The 18,280-nt window shown below is 40.1% G+C and overlaps 1 protein-coding gene across 1 annotated transcript in view; it reads left to right on the top strand.

Moving 5' to 3' along the window:
* Window positions 1-8,118, top strand: part of tmem121ab (transmembrane protein 121Ab) — a 65,541-nt gene extending 57,423 nt beyond the window's left edge. Inside the window, exon 2 of the mRNA XM_084737425.1 lies at window positions 5,165-8,118. Coding sequence (XP_084593551.1) covers window positions 5,998-6,942 — 945 coding nt within the window. The 5' untranslated portion in view covers window positions 5,165-5,997 and the 3' untranslated portion in view covers window positions 6,943-8,118. The remainder of the gene's footprint in view (window positions 1-5,164) is intronic.
* Window positions 8,119-18,280: the final 10,162 nt, after the last annotated feature.

Raw genomic sequence — 18,280 nt, 5'->3', positions numbered from 1 at the left:
CCTAGCAGTAATGCCACTAGCTGCCCCAACCTTTGTCCTTGTTGTGATCCATGTGGAAGCCTGCGGCCAGTCAGCGAGGCTAACTGTTAATATAACTGCCTGACAAGGAAGCTCTGGCTGTTTAGAGAGATAATGGCTTGGACCACAGACACAATAATAGCCTCCCTCTGCGAAGAAATGTTGCACTGCCAGTTCACAGCCCCTCCATGTTGCCTATTTATAGTGCACCATAATTAATATGCTGTAATTGAAGCACATAAGCAAAGCTGAAACATACAGAAAGCTCCACAGAGAGGCCCTGCACTCTCACGGGAGGAAAAAAGTCAAGTAAAGATATGAAATGATAGTCGTCACAGTTGTCAAATCTCATATCAATGTACATTTCTTCCCTTCTTTTTTCCACTTCTGCGGAGACGCCCTGGGCTAATCTTCAGCCTTGAGTTATACATTATAAATGCTGAACAGAATATGCCAAAGAGAGCGGCGTGCTACTGTCATCGTTTCACACACACAAAAAGACTTTTCTACAACGTACGACAGAGGGATTAATAATCGTCTATTACTGTCAAAGTTCATCAGCTTCCTGTTTCGCGCACCACCCATTAGCACCAGATCGCGCCAGTAACAGCTTGTTTCGTTGCTGAAGCCATAATTCCTGGCAGGCTCAAGCCATCCGACTCTCATATTATCACGCTGGCTGTAATCCGTTCATTAGGGAAACAATCTCAAAGTCTTTTTTTTTGATAATTAATGACATTTAAATGATGATGTGATGTACTGTATATGTGGGAGCAGCCTTCCTTATAGCACGTTAATGATCCACAGCATTCTGCTAATCAGTCAATTAATCACCATCTTATGAATTTAATCTCTTACTTAGGCCCTGTTCTACATAATGGGTTTTAAACATTCAAATGCATGCTTGGATTACAAATGAGGCTCTTCTTCAACTGGGCTTCCATTGACAGCCTTTGATTTGAGATGATATCAAGATGTAACATGCAATTTTTTTTCTTCTTCAACACATGAGGATAACTCGTATTAATAAGAGATGAATCCTGTATATGGATATGTATACAGTTCGTGTTCTTCCTGGGTGGTATTTTCCGATGAAAAATAACCTCTCCACAATCTCTGGATCTCATTCAAAAAGCTCAAAAGCCCATTTTGCTTTGGTGATTTCACACAGCACGGCTGAAAACAAACTCATGTTTATTTATCACATACTTAAATCTCTCATATCAAGAGCTCAGTTAGTCAAATGGGAGTGCAATAGAAGTCTTTGATTTGGAAAAGTAAATACAGCGGTGGATCAATTTGTAATACATTTCCAGCCTGGCTTTTTAAAATTAAGCCAATCAATAGCACTAAAAGGTTGGGAATTGTTATGCTGGGATTATCAGAAATGGCAAGAGCACAAATTTTAGTTGTGGCCTTCAGTTTTTGTTAAAATCATGACATATTCAAGATCATGACATTTCTTCTGTTATGGTGTTCTTTTCCCATCTTGGTGCTACTTTCTAATAATGTACTATTTGCAAAGATTTTATGTTGCATTTAATGCCTTTATTAATTGAAAAGGGTAAAAAGCCATTAAAAGAAACAGCTTTTAGACTGTATTTCAAGGAAAAAGCTGTAGACAATCTCAAATATTTTTGGAAATATGCTCAGGCCTGTTCGTTCTCTTGTCAAGAGTTAGATGACAAGATCAATACTACTCTATGTGTGGTAAATACGTAGCTGGAGCCAGCTGCTTAGTTTAGCTTAGCATAAAGTCTGGAGGAAACAGCTAGCCTAGTTCTGTCTGAAGGCAACAAAATCTGTCAAACTGCACCTAAATAATTACTCACTAATTAACACATTATATCTTGTTGGTATCTGAACAACAAAACAGGGTAGAAACAACAGTTTTACAAAGTTTAATATAAGATTATGGGCCATATTATCTCTTGGTCATCTCTCGAAGGGAATCCTAATCCCTCCCAATTTTAACCCAAACCATGATTTGTTTCCCATTGTTTCCAGTCTCTGTGCTAAACTAAGCTAAACTGTTTTTCAGCAGGATTACAGAATTTGTTTCATGTGTATAAGACCATGCTAATTAAAGTGAATGGTGTGTTATAACTTAACAGAAAGATAACAGCCACATCAAACATGACCGTAGAAACCACACAGAAAGCATGATGACGATGGCAGCTTTGGTTTTGATGGTGATGGTGACGATGATGATGATGGTGATGTAGGTAGTCACAGTGTTTCATGATTCTGCCTACTGTGTGGATTTTGTTATTTCAATGTCTTAGCTATATTAGCTATATTAATTAATACTGGTGTTGTTGATGTGATTGATTATTATCCTGAAATTCAGCACTTCATTGTTGTTGTTTGCACTGGGGATGTAAGGTCAACCTAGAGCCACTTTTGTTTTCCTGAGCCCACAAGATTCTCCCCCCTTTTATGAATCCTCTGTAGGCTTTTTGTGTGCTTGTTTGTATCTGTCTTGCTGCAAAACCAATTGTCCTTTGGGGACAAATAAAGTTCAAAGTTGAAATAAAGTTAAAAGTTGTAGGAACAGGATATTGTGGAGAGGAAACTGAAGTGTTAGCCTTAGTGGGGGTCTGTGCGTGTGAAACCCATCACCATTAATGGGTTACTAACAAATATAACAACGTTATTACCAAATAAAAATGATAAATACCCCCTGATTTTTCACAACCTGTCAACACAGAATTTGTTCTTATTAATGGCTCATAACTGATTTCCATCCATTATCTACAACCACTTATCCTCATGGGTCCTGTCTAAGTCTGCAATAGCTGAACCCAGCTGACATTATTACTAACTGATCTACAAAGCATTGATAAATGATTTATTGGCCACTGACAAAGCCATTATTTTCAGCTTAGAAAAGGTGTATTATCAAAAGGCAGTAGCCTATTCTCAGTTAGAGGTATTTTTCTGAGTTAACACATCACATTCAAATTAAGTGTCATGCAGAGTACTATTTGGCCCCTGACTTCAGTTAAACAAATCCTTTGTTCACTCTGTAGGGAACTTTCCAAAGTGAAAGTAAACTTGCCGGATGAGGCTCTCACACCAAAACATCAAAAACTAAATACACTATTGCAAGTTCGACAGCGTGCGGGAGATTACTTGCAACTTTTGATCCACTCATCCTTCTCCCACGCACCTGTCTCATCAAACAGATGTGCGAAGTGTTCTTCAGTTCTCAGCTCTCCGACGTCTGAAAAATGACAGAGATGTCGTCATCATTCTATGCCTTTATTAGACAGCATAGAGAGATGACGGGAAATGAGGCAGAGAGGCAGAAAACAACATGCATCAAAGATCCCTGGCCAGATTCGAACTGGGGATGTTGTGGTTTATGAATGGTGTCTTAACCCCTAAGCTGGTCAAAACTTTTTCAGTTTTTTTAGACTAAAGTTGGACTGAACTATTGTATTATATTATTTATTTGTATCTGGGTCTGTATGTCAAATAAAATCCCCACCAATGTGCTTTGTGTGAGAGCTGTGGAAGATTTTGGGATGTCTGGGTACCGTGGGGACAGAGGTTTCATGGTCACTAGTTTTAGACAGACATTTTTGCTTATTGGAGCGCCGCCAGTGCTTTCTCTGAATGATACAGTCATATCTTGACTTGAAACGTACCTCGGCTGACAGAAGCACTAATGTGATTTATTTGCGTTCTGCTTGAAGGATCCAGTGACAGGGGGAGTAGACAGAAATGCACAGAACAGAGCGACAGATAAATCCTGCTGAAGCTCACCAAAGTCACTCGCTTCTGCTCAATTAACACATTTCGCTTTCTCTTATCCAGCCTTGTTTACTGTATATGCTAATATTTAGACATGCTGTGTTATTTATGGATGAGGCCAGTGCACAAGGTGGGCTCCTGCTGGCCAGTTAAGCGCTCGGCATCTGTACAGTTTTTATTCATTTATTTATTTATTTATTTATTTTTATTTTTTTGTAAAGTGCTGTAAAGGTTCGACAGGACTGTTGATGAGAGGCCCCCCCTGACCCAATCTGTCACACGCCTCGACACACACATCAGCTGGAATACTAAACAGGTCAAAACGGAAACACCTTGAAACATCATTCAACAAAAAATAGCCTGTAAATGGAGAATCTAAGGGGAGATTAAACTGAAGCTAATATGAAACGTGAGCAATTTTATCATTATCAACATACAGTTTGACTGAGCACGAATGAAGGAGACACATTATAATTATAATGGTATAGAAACGTGGCTGTGTGATTAATTTCTGACACTCCAAAGAAAAAACAAAAAAACTGAAAGAGTCCACCTTTCTTAAAAGGAGAAGGCTCAGCCTGTGACACACAGGTGCAATCAGGCTGTAAGTTTGCTAACCAGAGGTTTTAGGTCCATTACTTAAGCAAGAGTTATAACACCAAAATACTCCAATAAAAAGTTGTGCATTGTAATCCTTACAAAGATAAATGTCTGTATAATATAACGATTGTAACACATTTTTGCTACGTGCTCAAAGGGCAAGTGGCTGAAAAAGCTTAATGTCAATCCCTGCCGCATATAAACCACAATCATAACTTCCATGTTTCAGTTAAGAAGCTACAATACATCAGACTGACTCAAATTACTTTACCGTTGTTTCTACCCCCCCCCCCATTTATCCTTGCCTGAGAAGAAAATGTGGTGCCAAGTAATGCAGAAAGAAAAAACTGAAAGAGGTGCTGAGCAGTTTGCTACTATGAGACTTTAAAACTGGTTTCTATAATTCCTTGTAATAAATCCTCTATTAATTTAACTCCCAGAATTAAACTACTGGGCATTATGGCCCCAAATATGCTGATTATAATAACATTACCATTGGAGCATATTGAGCCATGCATCCAGCTGTCTTATTGTGACACATCACAGACAATAGAGAGGTAATGACATCCTGAAGCAGTCCCACTGTAGCATGTGCAATATGTTCTGCCCTATCAATAGTGAAACAGGCTATATTTGAGCCAAGCTGACACATTACTTGGCTGCTCATATATGGGGGGGCCACTGGCAATGAAAACTGTGTTATATGGCCCAGTAGTGCTGACAGGTTTCTTTCTCCCTCTCCTCTCTGCCCTCCCCCTCTTCTCCTCTTCATTTCTCCCTCTTCTAGGCTGTAGAGAGGCTGGCACGTGGCGAGAGGAGGAGGGGAAGGATGGATCTTCAGCCCAATGTAAGAGCCTCCCCCCAGGGAAGCCGGCGTCGGACGCAAGGCCTCATGGGCCGTTGACCTGCTGTCTTCTGTGATTTATGGCGGCTGGGGGCCTCTGGCCACTGCAGACTCCTCTCCTACGCTTCCCTTCGCACACTCTGCAGGATTGCAAGGAGCCACACACACTGCACCACCATCTACAGGAGTATCCAAAGAGGAATTCCTCGCACATGCTGAGCTGCAGCACGGGCGGAAATTTACCAACCGCTTCCCACACTGTCTCATACAAAAATAAACACCCCCATAAACATTTCTACACTGCAGCGCCGTGTCCCGCAATCCCATCACATGTCCGTTAGACGAGTATTCTCCATCTGATTGTGTGTGGATTACTATCAGTCATGGCGTGTCAGTCCTTGGTGTAGCTGCTGCTCACGGGCAGAGGCGGATCAATGGAAGTGCGCTGAGTAACGAGGTGATGTTCCTGTTTTCACATGGTCTGAGAGCAATCAGCAGGCAGCAGATCTCCGCTGACTCCACACACAGCTCTGCTTCAACACTGCAATAACCACACTCCTCTGTGGACTATTAGTGCCGTGACTTATAGTATTATTTTAATATTAGACACTCTCGCCGGACTTCTCCTCCAGAGCTGTCAGAGCACCTTAAATACCATTTTTTTTCTCCAACCATAAAGGTTTGGAGTGGACACAGTGCCGCATTCACTTCTCCTGGACTATTTTTACTTCTTGAAAGCTGGGGGCTGAGAGTGAGAGCCCGCAGGTGCCCTCGCCATGGTGTTGCCGCCACCAGACAAACGCCACGTGTGCCTGACCACGATCGTCATCATGACCAGCATGGCCTTCATGGACGCCTACCTGGTGGAGCAGAACCAGGGTCCCAGGAAGATTGGTGTGTGTATTATAGTGCTGGTAGGGGATGTCTGCTTCCTCATAGTGCTACGATACGTGGCAGTGTGGGTCGGCGCTGAGGTGCGCACCGCCCGACGAGGATACGCCATGATCCTCTGGTTTCTGTACATCTTTGTTCTGGAGATCAAACTCTACTTTGTCTTCCAGAATTGCAAGGCAGACAGAAAGAGTTTGGAGACGGTGGCCCGGAAGGCTTTGACGTTACTGTTATCTGTGTGTGTACCAGGCTTATACTTGGTTCTAGTGGCTCTGGATAGTATGGAATATGTGAGAACTTTCCGGAAGAAGGAGGACATGAGGAGTCGTTTGTTCTGGGTGGCTCTGGACCTGCTGGACCTGCTGGATATCCAAGCCAACCTGTGGGAACCACAGCGGACAGGCCTGCCCATCTGGGCGGAGGGCCTGATGTTCTTCTACTGCTACATCCTGCTACTCATCCTGCCCTGCGTGTCGCTCAGCGAGATCAGCATGCAGGGCGAGCACATGTCACCCCAGAAGATGATGCTGTACCCAGTCCTGAGCCTGGTCACCATAAACGTGGTCACCATCCTCATACGAGGCGTGAACATGGTGCTGTTTCAGGACAGCCGCGTTTCCACCATCTTCGTCGGAAAGAACGTGGTGGCCATCGCCACCAAGGCGTCCACCTTCCTGGAGTACCGCAGACAGGTGAAGGAGTTCCCCCACCCGCAGAACGCCATGGCGCTAGAGCTGCAGCAGAACTCCGTCAGCCACACGCAGCCGCTGCCCAACGCCACCAGTTTGCCACATGAACCTTCGCCAGCGCAGGACGTCATTGACACATGACCGCCAGCGCTGGACTGCATTAGAAACTGACTGCTTTTTTATGAAAGCTGCAGGAGTGGAAGTAGATAGAGAAATCAGCTGCATGACAGGATGATATTCTGCTCTTGTCAAGCCCACATGAACTGCTGTGAAACCATAAAAGAGATTTTCAGCATCACCTGCCTGTCAGAACATACTGTAAACCCACACTTGAGTGCAGCCCACAGACTTTAGAAATCAAGTCAAAGGTTTTTATTGTGCTGTTGTGTTTTTAATTGTTTCAAATGTTTTAAAAGTTCAAACTTTTATTAAGAGACAATCTCCACACTGCGCGGCAGCCCACTGACATTATGTTGTGTAAAATGGACAGTTGGTCCCCCACCCCCTCGGTGAGTATCTTCTATTTTTTAAAGGTCACTTTTTCGACAGTGTGGCATTTCCTTTGTATTCCAGCACCAAAGGACAAACCACTCAGCGAGAAGCACTGATGGAGGGAAGAGGAGGAGCAGAGAGTGACATGGGTCAGTCATGGGGGGTAACTGTGGCCGGTGTCAGATGAATGCTTTTTCCTTCTGTGTTTGGTTCTGCTGAGGAAGGAGCTCTGTGGAAGCTGCTGCCTCGGTCGGTGTGACGCTTTACGACCAAAGGTCTGATTAAAGCACCGGAGCTCAGCACTACACCCTCCACTACAGGCATCCAAGCGTGTGTTTTAATGTGTGTGTGTGTGTCTGTATGTGTGTGTGTGTATGTGCACGCACACCAGTCTATAGAGTCTGTACGCCTGCAAGCGTTCACCACAGGAGGTTTAGGTTATTTCAAATTGTTTTGGAGCAGATGTGAATGGTTGATGTGTGTGATGAATTGCAAATGAGATAAAATATGTAGAGATGTCAGATAAAAAAATGATGCGAGAAAGGTACTTTTTGTTTCCTGTACTGTACATTCCTCTAAAACGAGCTCAAGCCTTGAAGTCAGAGAATGCAGAGAGTCCAGAGAACGCCTCACTGAAGAATTGACAAAATATAAAACAGAAATACAATAACAGACAAACAGAAAATACTTTTTCTGATGTTATTCAGTTTATTATTATTATTATTCCTATTATTATTATTATCATCATTATTATGTACATTCTTTACTTGTTGGAGGCCAATGATGTTTTAATAAAAGTATAAATAAATGAATAATGATGAGAGCATGGTTTCTTTTTCCAGATTGTTCACCATGATTAGAGCTGCAGCGATTAATCGATTGAAAGAAAATGCGTTGCCAACTGTTCTGATAATCATCGTTTCAGTCATTTTTCAAGCAAAAGTGGAAACCTGAAGACGTCTGCTGGTTCCTGCTTCTTAAATGTCAGGATTTACTGTTTTTCTTTGTCATCTATGACGGTAAATGGACAGTCTTTTACAAGTTATTTTATTTCTTTTCCAGAGTGTACGATCAGGACTGTGTCCATACCAACAGTCTGTTATACAGAAGTAACAGACCTTAGAATGCTGTAATTGACCAATCAAAATCAAGTATTTAACAAAGCCATGTATTAAAATATTGCAGCATGATGAAAGCGTGATTAACATCCCTACTCTCACTGTATTTGAAAGCAACATTAACAGCAAAGCCATTCTGTTATGTTTTGCATGGAAGAATCCACACAGCACATAAATATTTAGGCTGAGCAGCCTCCTCCTGGACTCCAGCATTAATTCTCTACCCCTCAGGCGGCCACATTCAGGGAAAGCAAGCAATGAATTTATCTTTAAAAATGTGATAAAAATGTATGAACCTTTCTCTCAAATTGTTTCTCTCTTTTCCTGCCAGTCGTCTTTATCACCTCACTTGCAGTTTTGTTCTGTTAACACTAATCTTCTCTGCGCCGACCCGTCATCGGTTATCAAACGGAACTTTTACAGCCGATGAACTGCCTTCACGTCTCCTTGGAGGATTTTATTAACTGACCTAAGTGTTGTGGTGGGAGGAGGAAAGGCCAGCCACAAGAGGAAAGTCACTTTACTGTCGACAGGTTAACGGAGGTTAACTGCTGATCTCAGCTCACAAAGACACACTCTCAGACCCTGAACGGCCCCACTCCATTAACAATAACTGTCAGCTGCAGAGTGACAAAGAGACTGGATGATTACTGAAGAGGGGAGTGACATTTCTTTTTACTTTACATAACGCGTAATGTCAGGCGTTTTTTAAAAAGATTATTCTGATTTCGTTCAGGGTTCTCAAAAGAGAGGAGCTGATTCAGTTTGACTGGACTGCAAAGACCAGTTAAAGACAAAGCTTCAGTCATATTATAAGTGTAATTATGTACACATGACTGCAATTCAGCTTTGACATTGGCAAATTCATTAATCTAAAAGGGACAGTTCAAACAAAGATCTAAAATTCATATTTTTTCTGGCCTGTAGTGTTATTTATTCATCTAGATTATTTGGGAGCGAGTTGCCAAGTTTTGGAGATATCTGCCTTCTCTTCATTATAATGCAATCTGATTGGGCACTCTTGGGCTGGGCAATATATCCAATATTATAATATCGTGAAATGAGACCAGATGTCATTTTGTTTTTAAAAGCTGCATTACAGTAAAGTGATGTAATTTTCTGAATTTACAAGACTGTTCTAGCTTTTTGTATAATTTGCCTTTACCCATTTAGTCATTATAGCCACATTACTGATGGTTATTTAACAAATATTTGTGTTAATATTTTGGGAATAGTCATTCCTACAATATAGTTGTAATATTAATATGAAGTATCTAATCAAAAATATTGTGATATTTGATTTTGTCTATATTGCAGAGCCCTAATGTTGGGTAATTTAATTTTGCAGCAACGTATCATATTCTATGAGATGATTATATATTTGCACTACTTTACAATTTCTGGTTCGTTATTTCAGACAAAATGTGTATATATTAAGATAGTTAATGTATATCATGGTATAGCCTAAAACTATCAAGATATTATTTATAAACCATAACACCCAGGCCACCCCAAGTGCCCCCTATTATTGTCAAGTATGATTGTTTATGTGTCCAGTGAGGGGAGGAACCTTAGTTTAGTATTTTTAAAGGTGCATTGTTTGCTTTTGTATGTAGCTTACTTTCAGTTCTTTACAAGGTTAATGTAACAACACAGGGTTGTATAAGACGTTAGTTGTCGTCCCCTTTCTGCTATTTGTCTCCCAGCCTGAGGACAGAGGTGCAATTTCTTTTTGAGAACCTAAAGAAGAAAGTATGAAAGATTTATGTTTTATCTGTACGCAGCCAGTCTGTTCTGTGATTGGAGGGACTATTTATCTTTGAAATGATTTTTTTTAAACACAGAATATGACAAACTGTAAGATGTTGTCATATTAGTAAATAAGTAGAAGCAATGCTATTCTTACGTGTGTATGCGTGTGCGCTAACACATACTTAATGCCACCTCTGCTTAAGTCAGTACCCCCTGGGTACACTCCTGCCCAAAGCACCACAAAAATACATTTACAAAAAATAACAACAGCAATGTTTCTTTCCAAAAATAATGACCCGGTTACTCAAGCTAATCCACAGCCCTTGTTGTGAGCAGTTTGACATAGGAACTACTTTCTGTACAACTACATTCTGTATAAGGACAACAGAAGAAACATATGTATTTTTTATTTTAAAGTGAACTGTCCCTTTAACTTGTCCTCATTTGCAGGGGTGAAACTACAGGGAGAGGAAAAATGTAAGTAGGTTTGCTCACCGTGCTGCCAAATACCCTTAGCAAAGCAAAGGCAGCCATTGCAACAGTTTAATTATATTTTTACTTATATTCAGGTAAAATAGTGCTTGGTTGACAAATTGCTACAAGATTTAAGTTACAGTATATCTGCTTACTTACAAACTAGGGAGGTTTTTTTTTGCAAAATATGCAAAATGTACAGAAAGGGCAACTCACAAAACAGTGCTTAGGAAGAAACTATACAGAAAATACACACAGTGAAGTGCCGATTTGATCCCCACGCCCACTATGTTGTTGCGTCAAGCTCATCAAAGAGCCGATCGTTTAACTGGGCGAGCAGGATCAGTTGGGGGCTTACGGTATCTGTACAAACCCTTCTCTTGGAATCTCTTCTGTAGAAACATATTGATTGTTCTTGCCGTTAGAGTATTAAATATTACTGAGGCACATCTCTACGGGCACATCCTGTTCATTCTGGCTGTCTGTTTTCAGCTCAGCTCTTGTCTTTCAGCAGCTCTCCACCATAACACCTAATTACAGACTTATGGAATAAAACTATTATGTAGCTTTGATGTAGTGAAGATTTGTTGCTATTTGCTGGAGATTCTCCCTGGTTGGTGTCTTCACAAAGCTCATGACTGTAGAGGTTATATGGCCTGTTATATATGTTGCATTTGATTTTTTATTTATTGCAATTACTGTGAACAGTTGAGAGTGGGAGAATATATTAAGAAAGAGTGTGTTAAATTCATATTTATGATCCGGTTACTCAGGATCATTCTGGTTCATTTGGTCGTGATTCCTATCCAGAAAGACAACAATGTACTCACAAAATGAATGGTTGGGATCTGGAAACATGGGGACAAAGCTAAAAAAAAAAGAAAAAAAAAAACGATGATCATACAGGCTTTAAACAAACCCCCAAAACAAAAGCCAGAAGTAAAAGTACAACACTGAGCAGAGCATTGGCATTATTTCAAATGCCACAGCAGTGTGTACTGCCCTGATTTTCTGCTAAGTTTTGCATCAAAAGTTCAACTTAACTGACTGTATGGCAGAAAATATCAAAGAGGGTGAGTCACCAGGAAAAAAAACATTAATAATGTGATTTAATATTGTGATTGTGATTGATAGAGCTGCAATGTTTAGTCAATACAGCACTTATTTAATCACTCAAACCATAGAAAATTAGTTGTACACTACTCTGATAATTGATAAGCAAAAGTGGCAAACGCTTGTTGGTTCCAGCTTCTTAAATACAAAAAATGGCAGATTTTCTAGTAAATAAAGAATCTTTGAAGACATTGAAGATAATGAATATAATTGTTAGTTACGTTCTGGTGTCATATCCTATATATAATGCTGCACTTTATTCCACATGCATGTTTGGTATGAACCGCCCAAACCTAAACTGTCCACTGTGGTTAACATTCATCACAGTTTGCACTCTGGCTGGTCACACTTATCGTAGCACGGGCACATGCTGTGCAATGAGGGATTTTTACTGACATACTGGTTGCCCTTATTTTCTGTTTTACCACCAACAGTTGTTGTTCACAGCAGCCACTGCGACATGTTATAACAGAGTAAACACAGGTGTGACAAATCAAACAGAGTCATGGTGCTGCTATTGTGTATGTAGACTCACTACAAAGGCTCTGCTACACTAAATGGAACAGGACCTTAATTAGTACCATTTGCAACACCTGTGTTTGTTAACCTGCTCTTCATATCAATACGAATGCTGTGAAAAACAAATATTGAAGTGGTTCAGATAATCTGGTTTGTTTACAACCAGTCTGATGATCCGCAGGCGCTGTGTGTTTCTTTCTCCATAAGAAATTGTTCTATAAATAATGCCACATCACAAGATAAATTTCTGCAATTACTTACGCATTTTTGCATCACTGATAGAAACAATGGATAGACCCAAGTTATAATAAACTGGAACTCCTTTGTCTGAAATGTGACAAAAGCTGTTGATCAGACTCAAACCCTGAACGTCACTGCTGCATTATTAAATAATATGCTGTCGGGCTGCACAGGGGGTTTTCCATCAAGGCTGATAATGAAATCTGAGTTTAAGCGAAAAAAGCCTGGCTTGAATTAGCTGCCACCTCCACTTAAGACTTAACTCATTCCACTAACGCAATTAAAAAGCCTCACAAAAAGCCTGGCCAAAGCAAACTCAAGCCAGGCTTACACAAGCTTGAACTGTGAGCGTGCACATTGTACATAAGCAGCAGCAAAGAGTCAGTTGTCCAAAAAAAGAAAAAAAAAAAGATACTGGTGGTATAAGTAACCATGGTTACTGAGCAGGGTTTCCTATAAGCCACAGTTATGGAACAGATCTCTCACCTAAATTAGCCAGGCTTATCAAAATAAGCCAGGCTTCTCCTTGATGGAATACCCCCCTGGTTTCTGTTAATCTGTTTATTCACTATGTGCCTAAATTCACATTCATTCAAACACTGCATTACACTGGTTACTGTCAATCACCCGTCACCAACAGGAAGACATGAAATTCTCTCCGGGTAAATAATCCCCCCAAATCTTGTCACCTTTAGCACTTTATTGTCACATTCATGTCTCTATATTTAGAGTCTCCTTGTTAGCGGAACAGCAGTTCATCTAGATTTGACTCTGTGCAACACAAACAAGTAGATGGGGGGGAAAAAATCTAATTACACACCTCAGGCACCACAAAACGATTTGTTAAATGTAAACATGCTATAACTCTTAATGTTGAAATGACACCGGTATATTTCAACTCTAACAGAAGCATAGACGCAGCACTGTGAGGTGACTAAACGTCTGAGACTCTGGAGCCTACACTGACAGCCTGGTTGGCTCTCTGCTGTAACTCACGTTATTAAATCGCTCTAATTCTGCGTGAACAGTAGACTCAGCATTAAAGTTTTTTAAAGAATGGGAACGGAGAACCAAAGTCCAACATTTAATCAAAATGTCTCCCTGTTAGAATAAGAGCCACAGAACTACAACAACTTTAAAAAGATGAGAGATTGTGTAAAACAAATAAAAATACAACACAATGACTGAGCTGAGTATAACACAAAGACAAGATTTTTTTTTTTTTTTTTGTAAATATACACTCATCCTGAATTTAATGCCTGCAACACTTTGCACTGTGATACATCACCTTTTCTTTTAAAAACACTCAGTTAGCCCTTGGGAACTGAGGACATTAATTATTTCAAGTTTTGAAAGTGAAATTCTTTACCGTTCTTGCTTGATATATGACTTGAGGCGGTAAACAGTCTGGGGTCTCTGTTGTTGTATTTTGCTCTTTGTAATGCACCGCACATTTTCAATGCTAGACAGGCCTGGACTGTAGGCGGGACAATTTATTACCTGAACTCCTTAACAAGGAAGTCATGATGTTGTAACACATGCAGAAGGCGTCTCGACATTGCCTTGCTGAAATAAGCAGAGACGTCTTTGAAAAAAAAATGTTCATAGAGCATATGTTGCTCTAAAACCTGTTTGCATCTTTCAGCATTAATGGGGCCGTCACAGATGTAACAGTTACCCACAATGCCATGGGCTCCAACACATACCCATAGCAGATAGATGCTTTTGAAGTTAGTGCTGGTCACAATCTGGATGGTTTATTTTTTTCTTCTTTAGCCTGGATGACCCAACGTCCATGTGGACTCGTCAAGGCCACAACACACTTTGCCACTTTTTTTTTTTTTTTCACATCAGTCCATGTCAGATGAGCGCGAGCACAGAGAACTCTGGATGTGGCTGATTTATGGCTTTCTCTTGCACGGTAGAGTTTGAACCTGCATTTGTAGATGCAGCAACAAACCATATTTACTGACAATGGTTTTCCGAAGTGTTCCAGAGCCCATGTAGTATCCTTTATACAATCATGTGGCTTTTAATGCAGTTTTTAATGCAGTGCCGCCTCACAGGCATTCAAAGCTGATTTTCAGCCTTGCTCCCGACATGCAGAGATTTCTCTGGATTTTGTGAATCTTTTAATGATATTATGGATTGTCGTTGGTGAAATCCTTAAATTCCTTGCAGTTTCATGTTGAGAAACGTTGGACTTTTTGCCCATGCAGTTTTTCATAAAGTGGTGAACCTCACCCCATTCATGCCTCCATTTGTACGACTGAGCCGTATGGTGATACCCCTCTTATACCCAATCATGATGCTGTCACCTGTTACCATTACGTGCTAATAACAATAGTGTTTATCGGTTTAAACATTAAATATTTCATCTTTGTACTGAATACATGTTGAAAAGTATTTGCAAATGATGACACTCTGTTTTTATTTACATATTACGTAACAGCCCAAGTTTTTAGAGCCTTCATGTTTGCAACTGAGACCAAATCATTTTTGTGGTCTGGATCATTGCTCATTGTTAGGCTTACAGCATAATGCCACTATTGTCTGAATAAATCTTGCCAGTAAATGGCAAACTTGGGAATAGAATAAATTACCTGTGGCTGCCTCTGCCTCTGATCACCTTTCAGAGACCCTCTGAGCGAGGGATTCATCCATAAATCACCGTGCCTTCAAATCAGGGATGTAATTGTGCACTCTCCATACGTAATAAGTCAGTAAAAGGGTTTTTTCTCTCTCTGCCTGTGATTTACTGTGTTTCTGTGACTTCCTGAAGCACTTAGTCTCGGCAAAATTGAATGAGAAACAATCGGATAAAGGTGGCGTTTCCACTATTACAGGCTTTCTCTCCTGACCGCCTTTGAATTTGCTGACTTGGAAGAGTTTGTCCACTCGGATGCTTCACTGGTCGCTCCCTCTGCTTCACACTTGTTATTAAAAGTCGCTGTTCTCACGCCTCAATCACTTTGTTGGCTACATAACCCTTCAACTGTACAACCCACTGAGCACCGTAATCTATATGGAAATCACTCTTTGACAGAGCTTCTATCATAAAACTGCAACTCATTTGTTGTCCACCCAGGTTTGGTCAACAAAACAATGACCTTCTGTTCTAACAGAAGGTGCTAAAAGTTAGTGAGACACAGTGTTTGAATGTAAAAAAGTTAATCTGCTCAAGTCTTGTGCTTCTAAATTTGAAGTACTTGTACTTTACTTGAGATTCTTAAGTCCTGAAAGGATGTTATTACAATTTTAAGGATTTTGTGATATGCTGAGAGTATTTTGATAATACATACTGTGAGAAATTACAGAGAATTAAAACCAACCAGTCCTGCTGATCGTGACCTCTGCTGCCCTCGACAGAAAAAATCTCAGCACCATCTAGTTGATTGAAAAAGAAATTGATTGTATTATTCTACAAAAAAAATAATTGAATTTGCAGTTGTAATGTTAATAATTCAGTTAAAAAAAACAATGATACTTGGCGTCTGCATATCAATACAATACTGGCATGCAAAATATTCTGTTTGTAATTCTATATTGTATTCATTTTTTCTCCCACTGCTGAATTTTGCTCACAAAACATATGAAATTGTAGAAGTACAGCTGAAACAATTTGTCATTTTATCAATTAGTTAATTGACTAAATAAACTGCCAGCTATTTTGATTATCGTTTGTCATTTTTCATGCAACATTTCATGATTCCAGTGTCACACATATGATGATTTAACATTTTTTCCTTTAACTTTTTTAATCATTTTAACTTATTTTTCCATTTTTGGGGGGGTTGATACTGTAACAGTGTCACTTTTGGGCTCTGAGAAATCATTTCTCACTTCAGCTTTACAAATGACACAATCAACCAATTAATGGAGAAAATAATCAGCAGATCAATCCATAATGAAAATAACCATTAGTCATAGTCCTTTACAAAATTATTGGAAATTAGCTCCTCCTCAACAAACTACAACAGTAAAATCCCGCTTTTACATGAATGCATGAGTACTAATGATTTGTAATATATAATAGTATGAGCTCTTTTACTTTTTTCCTGATTATACTGCCTTTTAAATGCAGGGTCTTATTTTTACAGAGCTGCATTTGTGCATTTACTGGAGTAAAGGATCTGAATGTTTCCTCCACCACAGGTGAGACAAAGTGTGTTTTGGATAATGACATCTCTGCAGCCTCATATTAGCATATTCACAGCTCTGTGTGACAGTCGGTGGTGTCTCACTTTAGATCGGGTGACACTTTCTCACAAAAATGTCTCACATCAAACAGGACACACAGTGTTGAAGCCTGTTATTTTTAGCCCACGTTTGATTACATTTTGGTAAAATTGTGCAATCAGATGTACGCCAAATTAGCTATTAGCAGTTTCTGTTTGCAATGTTCCCATGGATGTGCAGGCAGCTACACCTTTATTACTTTAAAACTAAAGAAAATCTGACAATTCTCGGGTAAGTTCCAGGGTTAAAACGAGCATATTTTTCTATAACCTATACGGACTGAAGCCTATTTGAAAATTTCTGTGTCTGAGTTTTCAAAACTCATGTAATTACTAATTGTTGAATATTTATTAGCTTACATTTCAAAAGAATAACATTCAGATAATGCATTCGTCAGTGTTCAATGCATTAAGTTTTGGTGCCTGACATCACGTTATTCCCACTGGAGCTTCACTCATTTGAGCAGAGGTGTAATCAGGAAGACTAATTGAAAACACCTGTGTGTGTGTGTGTGTGTGTGTGTGTGTGTGTGTGTGTGTGTGTGTGTGTGTGTGTGTGTGTGTGTGTGTGTGTGTGTGTGCATGGCTTAGCTCATCAAAATACTTTCTAATAGACTTACAACTTTTACATTTCTGCATGGATTAAACTTTTCAGTTATGCTGCTGAACACCTCCTTGTTCTCCATACTTCACGCACAGACATTTACACGAATAACGTTACGCTGTAAACCAGCCTCACCTGTCCAGAGCCAAACAGCAGTCTGACATAATGAGCGTCGAGCTGGTGAACACGGTGAAGCATTAGCAGCGACAGAGCCAGATATTTTTCCCTCATGAGACAGTGGAAATAATAACAGAGCTCACAGACGAGTGAATATTGGACTTACATTGGTGAGATGGACAGAAACAGACTCCAAATGAATGCTAATGTTGCTCCATGGCTGCTTGCTGTGCAAATAGCTGCTGTTTGCGACCACAGCTGCTGTACAAACTTTACATGGTGAGGCAACGCCGCATTTACAGGTTGTTCCGCCGGACCCAACCCCGAAAATAACAAATGAAGCTTAAAACTAATGAGGGAGAATCAGGAGCGAGCAAACAAATAACACTGCTTTAGAAATGAGGCACACAGCAGCATCGTTTTAGATACTGTTGGCAGGGTGTATCTTTCTGCAAAATAAAAAGAAATATTTTCTGCCACGAACATTACAGAATCATTTTGTGGCAGAATATCAAATCAATGTACATTCTGTAATTATACCTGTCAGTTTCTGACCTGCTGTTTTCCCTTCCCTGCCATCCACCCATCACTCTGCCATTGTCCCTAATGTGGCTTATGCTTTTAATTTTCTGACCTTGGAAAGCACTTTGTGCTTATTGCTTGAAAAGTGCTTTATAAATAAAATTATATATTATTAGTATCTATGCCATCTGAATGACTGACAGGTGACTCAGAGTGCTGCTGATCAGCTGTAGCCGCAAATATCAAAAATATAGAGATGTCGGCCTTCTCTCCAGTATAATAGAACCAGA

This window comes from Lutjanus erythropterus, chromosome 15 (genome assembly GCF_056507025.1).
Source record: "Lutjanus erythropterus isolate fLutEry1 chromosome 15, fLutEry1.hap2, whole genome shotgun sequence".
Taxonomy (NCBI): domain Eukaryota; kingdom Metazoa; phylum Chordata; class Actinopteri; order Lutjaniformes; family Lutjanidae; genus Lutjanus; species Lutjanus erythropterus.
The sequence above is the reverse complement of the archived record's forward strand: the minus strand, read 5'-3'. Positions and strand labels throughout refer to the sequence as shown.